The sequence below is a fragment of the Echinops telfairi genome, unplaced genomic scaffold, assembly GCF_000313985.2.
Source record: "Echinops telfairi isolate 266 unplaced genomic scaffold, ASM31398v2 ScPeMD7_3533;HRSCAF=4204_0, whole genome shotgun sequence".
Lineage (NCBI taxonomy): Eukaryota > Metazoa > Chordata > Mammalia > Afrosoricida > Tenrecidae > Echinops > Echinops telfairi.
This window is the reverse complement of record NW_022107431.1, coordinates 49,867,919-49,878,729: the sequence shown is the minus strand read 5'-3', so window position 1 is coordinate 49,878,729 and position 10,811 is coordinate 49,867,919. Positions and strand designations below refer to the sequence as shown.

Sequence of the window (10,811 nt, the reverse complement as noted above, 5' to 3'; positions counted from 1 at the left end):
TTATAAATTATCAAGGGTTCATGAGGGAGGGGGCAGAGGGGAAAGAGGGGGGAAACGAGAAGCTGATATTAAGGGCTCAAGTAGAAAGCAAATGTTTTGCGAATGATGATGGCAACAAATGTACAAATGTGCTTGACACATGCATGTATGTATCCATTGGATGTATGTGATAAGAGCTGTATGTTGTGATAAGAGTTGTATGAGCCCCTAATAAAACGATTAAAAAAAGAAAAAAAAATGCCATGGTTTGAGCAAGGTGCACCTTAGTGTCCTCAAAGTGACATCTTCTTCAATATTTTAAAGGCGTGCAGCAGAGTTACCCGATGTACTGTAGCATTTGATTTCTTGTCTGCTGCTTCTCTGAACTTTGATTGTGAATCCAAGTAAAAGGAAATCCTTGACAATTTCAAAGGTCATTTATCACAACAGTTTATCATGTTATCTATTGGTCTGATTGTGATAATTTGATTTTTTTTTTTACATTGAGTTGAAATCTGTACTAGAGCCTGTAGTCATTGATCTTCCTCAATAATGTTTTAAATCTTGGTTTTTAGCAAGCAAGGTTGTGTCATCTGCACATCACAGATTTGTTAATGATCCTTTCTCCAGTTCTTATGCTGACTGGTTCTTCCAGTAGACCAGCTTCTTGGACTGCTTGTTCAGCATGCAGATTGAGTAAGTGTGGTGAAAGGATACAACCCCGACACACAACCTATATTATATTAAACCACTCAGCATTCTCTTTTTCTGTGTGAACAACTGCCTCTAAGTTCATGTGCAGGTTCCTCAAGAACACAATGAAGTGCTCTGGAATTCCCATTCTTTATAGTTTGTCGTGATCTACACAGTCGGATGTCTTTTTTTTTCTTTTCTGGATGTCTTTTCATAGTCAATAAAATACGAACATCTTTCTGGTATTTTCTGTTTTTTGCCAAGGCCAATCTGTTGCCAGCGATGATAATCCTTTGTTTCCACCTTCTTTTCTGAATCTGGCTTGCATTTTTGGCAGCTCCTTGTTGATATAGTGCTGCAACCAGTTTTCAATTACCTCCAGCAAAATTTTACTTGCAAGTGATATTAACTGTAATTGTATTAATAATATTTAATACTTTTACATCACTTTTTTTTTTTTTTGCAATGGGCACAAATAAGGATCTCTTTCAGTCAGACTGCTAACCACAAGGTCGTTTAAAACTACCATCTACTCCTTGGGAGAAAGATGACGCTTTCCCTTGCCCTAGAGCTAACAGTCTCCGAAACCCATAGGGGCAGTTCTACTCTGTCTTTCAGGATTGCTATGAGTTTGAATTGACTCATATCATTGGCAGTGAATTTGGTTATTTGAAGTTTTGGTCAGTTTGCCATGTAACTGTCCTACAAGTTTATTGGAATTGACTAAACAAGGGTCTTCAGCATTGTTTTAGCTTGTTGAACCATTTCAATTGGTATTCTTACAGTTCCTAAAACCTTGTTTTCATTGATGTCTTCAGTGCAGCTTAGATTTCTTCCTGTAATGCCATTGGTTCTTGATCTTATGTTACCTCTTGAAATAGTTGCACATCATCCAATTCTTGTTGGTACAGTAACATTGTATTATCCCATCCTTTGATGTTTTCTGTGTCATTCAGAAATTTGCCATTAACTAACTCACTCACTGCCGTTTAGTTTCTCCTGACTCATTGAGACTCTGTAGTATAATCTCTCAACATTACAAGTAGAGCCTTGACATTTTCTTCAGTTTGCTGATCATCAGCATCTTCTTTTTTAACTCCAAGTCTCTGCCCATTTCCCTATAATACTTTACTTTGACTTTTCCACACACCCTTTGAAATTTTCTGTTCAGCTCTTCGTTTTTTTCATTTACTTTAGGGACTCAACTTCAAGAGACAATTGAACTCCCTTCATTTAATAATTAAGCTATTGTAGAGGCAGTGTAACAGTGGGGTGCCTAAGAGCAGGTTAGGTGTTTCTTGTTGGGCTGCCTGGGTTGGAATCGTAACTCTGTCGACTAAATATAATCTGGCAGGTACGCCTGGCCATTAGGATATTTGGGGTCTTTAGTATAGGAACCATCTAATCAGAAAAATTGCCATTTATGAATGGAGCAGGTCCTGAATGCTCCTTATTATGTCTGAGAAGGCTATGGTGTGGGCATGGAGAGGTTTTGTGCAGGAGTTACTTAACAGCCACAGTTAAAGTGCTTTCATATTTTAACAAAAGACATCTGGTCAAGTGCATACTAACTCTCAGCCCTGTGTATGTTAGACAAGGATAAGAGATGATATTCTGAAATAAGATATCTGTGTGGGGCTGAAAATGACTTTATAACATTATGTATCACTCACTTGCATAGCCCCCCATCCCATCCGACAGTTATGTTCCCTGCTTTCTCCTGGCGTCCGTCCTTCTTGTTTCATTCACCTTGTCTTTCTCTTGTCTATAGCATCCTGTCTAATATTACTTGACAGCCATCTTTATTTAAAAGGTTAAAAGACCCATTGATGTCACACAATTTCTCATTACTCATTTATTCAGAAGCAGGGTTTATCAATGGCATCTTTGGAAAATAAAGAATAAAAACAATTTTAATTCTGCTGAAGGTGCTTTGTGGTGTTTAGATAGTTTGACAAAGAATTTACAGTGTGCCTATTCATTTCCCAATACTAGCTTTTTTGTTGTAATATTTTTTGGGGGGGTATTTTTCTATAATTAACTTAAATGTGTGAATATCTTTTTAAATTCTAGAAAATTCTTCTCCAAATGATGTAATTTAGACTAAATACCAATAATCTTTGGAATTAGTTACTTAACATTATTGTTGTTATATTGATGCATTTACTAATTTGTGAGATTATCTATGCTTTTGAAGTTTTAGTGTATTTCAAGTGATAAATGATAATCTGAAGTTTGATTTTAATTCCTTATGGGTTTCTGCTCCCACAAAGATTCACAGTCTTGGAAACTCACAGGTACAGGTCTACCCTGTACTATCGGGTTGCTTTAAGTTGGAACTGACTGAATAACCCAGTGGAGTTGGTTTAGGTTTGATTGCTAGTCTCACTCCATGGTTCCGTCTTTTATTGTACTCCTTCCTTAGGGAAAGGCTAATCGTTTAATTTCAGAAAGTTTGTAAAAGATAATAAGAAAGAGACCACATAAGTAGTATTCTAAAAAGTTAGGTTAGTGGTTTTATTGTCATCAATACATAACATTCTTTTTTAAAACAGTTATATTGGCACTTAGTTCACATATAGTACAATTCAATTTTATCAGAAAGAGTTGTACAACCATCACCACAATCAATTCTAGAGCATTTCCTTCTTCCTTGTATTCATTGTTATTTGTGTAATTTTTTAAAATTTCAGCAAAAATCTACCCAACAAAACATTCTCGATTCAGCGTCTACATGTATAATTCACTGCCATTGACTGTGCTCTTTGTGTTGTGCAACCATTTTTGATATTATTTTCTAAATTATTCTGCCACCATTAGCATAAACTCAGTGCCCCCCTAATCAAGAACCCTTCCTTATTTACCCATGGTAACCATTAGTCACGTTTGGTTTCTTTAAAAAAATTAATAAATAAAGCTCTTCATTCCAAAACAAGACCAGACTCAACTGTTTCCAATTGCGACTCAGTAGCACAACCTGGTAGGACAGAGTAGAACTGCCCCTGTGGATCTCCAGACTATACGACTTTATGGGAGGAGAACACCTCGTCTTTCTCGGGAACAGCAGTTGAGGATTCAAATGGCTGACTTTATATCGTTAGCAGCCCAACATGGAGTTCTTCATTAGACTTGTACATTTACATGCGAGCTACCTTGAAGTTGTTCAAACCCTAGTATATTCATGGTTGTGATTTTAGTCTTTTAAAAAATCAGAGGAAGTTCTAGATACTTCCTTTAGATAGTTTTAATTATACTAGTAAAAATAATAAACCATGAACATTTTTGTGCAGGTTTTGACTGAATCATCTCGTCAAAGTTATTCGCCTTCTGAATATCAGGATTTCAGTAAGTGGGAATCAGTGCTGAAAATCAAAGAAGGACTGCTAAGGCAGAAAGAAATTGTAATTGATCGGTGAGTGGATTTATTTTATTTACTAAATACTTCCAGAAATTCAGGTTCATTGTAAGATAGAGAACTCTGTTACTTGTAGATAGTATCGTTTGACAAAACAATCTCAGGGTCATTCTCGACTATCTAAGAGAATCCATAGAGGAAGATGAGAATTCAGAAATTAATATAACACCAAGAGGAGCCGGTTCAAAATGAAATAGAAAAAAGCAGTGAAAGTTAAAAAGAATCTAGGAGTAAGCCTATAAAGAGGGGTGTAGATTTTTATCCCCTGAAAAAAAAAAAGTAAAACATTGCAGACTAAATGTTGATTATAGATCTAAATCTTGACACGCGCCCGCCCGCCCGTGGATGTGTATTAGAAACCACAACAGCATAAATTTGATTTTTTAATAAATTTATTTATAAATTCATTACATTGTCAAGTTCATCCTAAATTTTATAATAAAGGCTCTGAATAACCAAGTGAGTTTTCAGGAAAAACAAGGCCTATAAGAATTTGTTTTACTAAATGTGAGAATCGGCCATAGAGCCACTTCAGTCAGATGAATGACTTTGAAATTAAAGTGAAAATCTTGCTCATAACTTACTTTCAGCCACTCATTTAATTTATGATAATAGGAGGGCGTGCCCCCCAAATGGTTCCCCCCCACCAAAGCTATATGTTTAATTTTTTTTTTTTACCAAACAACCTTATCAAATAATACTCTCTTCATTACACTTCATACTCTCCGTTACTCAATATATTTGTCAAATCTGCAATTCTGTTCTTGGAAACATTTTTCAAGCTCATCAGTTTGGCTGACTGACAGCACCTCCCCCGGTTTTTCACCTCTTCTAAGTCATCAAATCACTGTCTTTCATGTCCCTCTGCATTTGTGGAAACAAACAGAAGTCGCAAGGAGTGAGGTCATGGGAGTAAGGTGTGTGGGGCATGAGTGGCATGCTGATTTTTGCCAAAAACTGGAGCACTGAGATGGCTGCTTGAGCAGGTGCGTTGTCATGGTGGCAAAACCAATCCTCCGTCTGCCTCAAATCGGACCTTTTTTGTTGCACACTGTTATGCAATCTTTTCAGAACCTCTAAATAGAAAGCTTGACTAACAGTCTGACCTGGTGGAACGAATTCCAATTGTATTATAAGTCAACATTTTTGTCTGTTCGGGAAGTTGATGGACGTCCAGAAGGAAACGTCATCAATTGACATTTCACCATTTTTGAAATGAGAAAATGACTCGTACACTTGTTGTGTTCAATATCACAAGTTTCTGTGGCATTTTTCCTGAGCAGGAAACAAAATTTTACAGTTGCACGGCGCTCTCTTAAATTGACCATCACAAAAAAATGAGGTTCAAGAGAAAATGGCTTTCATGAAAAAATTCACTGACCAGAAAGAACCTTCCAGGCGACGCCACTGGGTGCACTAACTCAGAGCAAGCTGCTCCATACTCGCCTCGTAGGGGAATGTCCAGTGATCTGCCCAGCAGAGCTCTTTTCTTTTTATTTCTTTTGCGGGGTGTGTACCCTCTTGTATATATCCTCGTATATATTTGGAAATTGTTATATGTAAGAGTTATTTATACATTTGGAAATTGTTATATGTAAGAGTTATTTATACATGTATTCTCTCTCCAAAAATTTAGTAACAATATCATAATAAAATTATGAATGAGAGAGAGCCTTCAAGGGATAATAAGGACAAGTGAAGGTACTGTATATGCTTGAGTGTAAGCGGAGTTTTTCCAGCACATTTTTAATGCAGTTTCTGTGGTAAAATTAGGTGCCTTGGCTGATAATTCGGGTCAGCTTATACTGCAGTATATAGGTAAACAAATATGTTAGTATTTCTAAAATTTTTTTATCAAGTAATGTTATATGCTGCACACTACACAGAGTTCTGCCCAGATTCACTTTTACTTTAAAGCAAAAACAATGAAAAGAAATGACTGGAGCAAAATAAACTTGCTGACATGAAGTCGATTCCAACTCACAGTGACCATGAGGGTTTTTAAGATTGTGACTCTTTACATGAGTAGAAAGCCTCATCTTTCTCTAACAGAGTGGCTGTAGGTTTCAAACTGCTGACCCTGTGGTTAACAGCCTATTGAGTAATCTACTATACCACCAGGGCCTGGCTTATGAGTTATGCTGGCAATTACAAATTCAGGAGTTCTAGACTGCCATGTGCTCTGTGGGACAACGATGGGACTTTCTGTTCCTGCTGGGAAACCCCAAAAAGGATAGTTCGACCCTGTCCTGGGGGATCTCTATGAGTCAGAGACTCATATTTTGACAGCAGTGAGATTGGAGCAAAAAAGACCTTAATATAACTGAGCTTTATTAAACAACAAATGTTAAAGTTCATTTATAAGGAGATAAATTATTTCTTTATTCACTGCTTAATTGTTGACTGTCTAGCATGTGCCAGACATTTTTTTAATGGTGGGGACACAGCAGTAAACAAAGTCTTGCACTCATTGAAGTTATATAAAGGAGTTTTCAAAAAAGTTCATAGAAAAATGGGGTTAAATGGTAATGGAATTCTTCCATTAACTTTTTGAAGTCCCCTTGTATTTATATGGGTGAGATGGATAACAAACTAAACAAGCAAAAAAATAGTATATTGTGGAGATGTTGTAGGCTTAAAATTGCAGTTGGGCCTAGTGATCTTTATTTATTATTTTCCACTCCTAATGGTGAAATTCTCCAAAGATTCAGTTAGCATTGTGTTGATCTGAATTTGAATGAGTGAAAGTAAAGACTTTAAGGTAAAAATCTTCCAGAATGAAGATATAACATATATGCTAGATAATAATAATAATGCACAACATGATTTTGTTAAGATTCTAAGGAATGTTTTTTAACTGAAGACTCAATTATACATGATGTTAGCTCTGTTGTACAACCTAAATAAAATCTTCATGTATTCCACATATTTCATTGTACTATGGTTTCAGAAAGTCCCAGCTATTACTGTCTTGAGATTGGTACTACTGTTAGCTTACATCACATTATTAGAATACTGAAAAGTATGATTTTAACTATTATTGCAACAAATTTAAATAGCGATGATCAGAGAAGTATATTATTTATAATGTGGGTTCAACTTATGTTTTGCAGGCAGAAGCAGCAAATAAACCACCTACATGAGAGGATAAGAGATAATGAATTACGTGCACAACATGCCTTGTTAGGACATTATGTAAATCGTGAGGAGTCTTACATGGCTAGTTTGCAGGTAGGATTGCAGATGATTTTGCAATGATTATTTTAATAGTAAAGTATGTTTTAATGAGTGTAAGACTAGAATATTCCTAATTAAGTGTTTGGAGGTAATGTACCAGCCTGGATCATGTTTATATAATAGTTGGAAGTATCCAATCTACTGTCTTCCATCTGTCCAATTCACACTGAACAACTTCTATTGCTAGTTTCTAGTGTGTCCTTTTAGAGCAGTGGCTCTCAACCTTCCTAATGTCGCGACCCTTTAATATAGTGCCTCATGTTGTGGTGACCCCCAACCATCATAAATAGGTGTTTTCTGATGGTCTTAGGAAACCCCTATGAAAGGGTCGTTCGACACCCCCCCCCAAAGGGGTTGTGACCCACAGGTTGAGAACCGCTGATTTAGAGCTTATACATAGCTCAAGCAAATATAAATATACAAGAGGGTTTGAAGTCTTTTCATATTTTGTCCTCCACAAAAAATCTGCATATACTTCATCGTATACCTGTTTTCCTTTTATCGTGTATAAAAGTATATAGTATATATAGAATATTATTTCTATATCATTACCTAAGTAGAATATATTTTTTAAAGATTCTTTTTTATTTGCTTTCATGGCTTCATGGTATTGCATAATATGAAGACTGTCAAAATTTGGCTTGTTTACAGTTTGGACAAAGTACATAATGCTCTAAAGAATAACATTTTATAAATTGTTTAGCTCCCGTGAAAGCATTTTCTTTGAGTAAAATACTAATGAAGATCAAGGATTGTAGCCTTCAATGGATTATGATTCAATGTGAGGAAGATCAAAATCCTCACAACTAGACCAACAGATAACATCGTGATCAATGGAGAAAAAGATTTTGTCAAGGAATTTTCTTTCTTGGGTTCATAATCAGTGCTCATGGAAGTGACAGTCAAGAGATGAAAAGATGTGTTGCATTAGGTAAATCCTGGTGCATAAGACCTTTTTAAAGTGTTGAAAAGCAAGGATGCTACTTTGAGGTCTAAAGTGCGTCTGACCCAAGCCATGGTATTTTCAGTCGCCTCATCTGCATGTGGAAGTTGGTCATTGAATAAGGAAGACTGGAGAAGAATTGAAGCATTTGGATTGTGCTGGCGAAGGGTAGTGAACGTGCCATGGACTGACTGCTGAAAGGACAAATCAGTATGTCCTGGAAGAAGACTTTGTTACATACTTTGGAAGTAGGAGAGAAAAGTCCTTGGAGAAGGACGTGATTCTTGGTAAAGAGGAGGGTCAGTGAAATCGAGGAGGACCCTCAGTGAGGTGAATTGACACAGTGCTTGCAGCAGTCGCCTCAGGCAGAGGAAGCACAGAGTATGGGGGACCAGGCAGGGGTTACTTCTGCTCTGCTAGGGTCTCTATGGTTGGGATTGACGCCATGGCACCAGATAACGGATTAAAAGCACAGAATTATTACCTGAGTTTTCCATTTTTACTCATATTGTTAAGTAAAATGCAGCTTCCTTTTATGTACTAATTGAATTGAAATAATAGGATTTTCCCATGAACTGCCTGAAACCCCTTCTGATTTGACAAGATGACTAAAATTGCAAATTTATCTGACATTTCTGTGAATTTAACCTACAGAAATACTTGCACATGAGGAAAACAATTTATAAAATGTTACTTTTCAGAGCATTATATTTAATTATCTCAGAGAACTTGTTCGAGTATTTCGCTCCTAGTAATCTCTTCTGCTCCCCTCCCCTCCCTTCCCTCCTCCCCCTCCCCACTCCTCTTCCCTCCTCTCCCCTTCCCTCTCCTTCCCTCCCCCCCACCTCCCCTTCAACTCCCAGCCCAGCTAACAGAGTGTGCTGTCAAAATTTTGGAAATTGTATCCTCCCAGCACTTTTACTTGTGTGTGGAGAGTAAAGACTTATCTCCATGTAATATATAATTCTAAAACATAATTCTCTTAGGAGTGGTGCTGAGATGCTCTTTGTAAGTTTGAGATTTATTTGCGTTTTTCATTCTGTGAATTGTATTTTCATACCCATTAATTATTGTTTCTATAATATTTTGATGCTTTTTGTCTTTTAAAATTTTTATTGTATTTTTTAATTTATTGTATTATTTTATGTATTATATTTTAATACCTATTAATTATTGTTTCTCTAATGTTTTGATGTTGTTTATTTATTGTTCACTGATTTTGCTCACCAGTACAAATATCAAACTTACCTAAGAGATGTTGAACATAGAGATTCCAGCCTGCTTTTTATATTTTAGTTACAAATAGATAAAAATACCTTATTAACATTATTCTATCCATAAATTCATATAACATGATAGTAAGGCTCCATAGAACAAAGATTAATAGTGTCGGGCTGTTGAATGTTTTATTTTTATGCTATAGAAATAGTGTAATTTGCTTTGACAAGATTCTTAGCTGAATCATTCATGTGCTCCTTGTAACTTTGTGTCGTTCGGATAAGGTTTTACTTCAATTATGCAGTGATTATTCTATTACCAAAGCATGTAAACCTTCATATGCACCTGAGCGCTCAGGTAAACGATCTTTTATATAAGAACACACCAGTAAGAGGACTCTACAAGTCAGTCTTCAAAGACACAATGAAAGTATCTGGTAGAAGCACACCAGCCTGTGTGATCATGAGGTGTCGATGGGATCAGGTACCGGGCATCAAAGACCCAGAACAAAATAATCATACCCAAGGTGAATTGGGGGTGGGGTAGGAGGGGACATGGAGTGGAGACCCAATGCCCATCTGTAGACAATTGGACATCTCCCTACAGAGAGGTCACAGGGAAGAGATGAGCCAGTCAGGGTGCAGTATAGCGTTGATGAAACACAATTTTCCTCTAGTTCTTTGGTGCTTCCTTCCCCCCACTATCATGACCTTAATTCTACCTTACAAATTGAATTAGACCAGAACATGCACATGGCTACAGATAAGAGCCCACAACACAGGGAATCCAGGTAGCTAGCCCCCCCGCCCCCCCAACAATGAGACTAGAGCTATCAGGAGGAGGATTAGGGGAGGGTGGGGGGAGAGAGGGGGAAGTGATCACAAGGATCAACCTAGAACCCCCTCTCAGGGGGATGAACAATGGAAAAATGGGTGAGGGTCATGATGGACGGTGTAAAATATGAAAACAATAATCTATAACTTAGCAAGGGTTCATGAGGGAGGGTGGACGGGATGGGGAGGGGGAAGAAATGGGGAGCTGATATCAGGGGTTCAAGTGGGAAGAGAATGCTTTGAAAATTATGATGGTAGCATATGTGCAAAAGTATCTGGTAGAACCTGGAAAATGAGACTAAATTGGGGTTCAAGCAGTTCTTACCATAATTCACACATATGTCCATTGTGTCAAGCACATTTGTGCATTTGTTGCCATTGTCATTCTCAAAACATTTTCTTTCCGCTTGAGCCTTTGGTGTCAGCTCATTTTTTCCCCTCCCTCTATCCCCCACCCTTCCTCCCTCCCTCCCTCCCTCCCTCCCTCCCTCAT

General features: G+C 37.2%; 1 protein-coding gene across 1 annotated transcript in view; it reads left to right on the top strand.

Moving 5' to 3' along the window:
• Nucleotides 1-10,811, top strand: part of CEP85L (centrosomal protein 85 like) — a 115,694-nt gene that overhangs the window by 70,172 nt on the left and 34,711 nt on the right. Inside the window, exons 4-5 of the mRNA XM_004702030.2 lie at nt 3,963-4,084; nt 7,201-7,318. Coding sequence (XP_004702087.2) covers nt 3,963-4,084; nt 7,201-7,318 — 240 coding nt within the window. The remainder of the gene's footprint in view (nt 1-3,962; nt 4,085-7,200; nt 7,319-10,811) is intronic.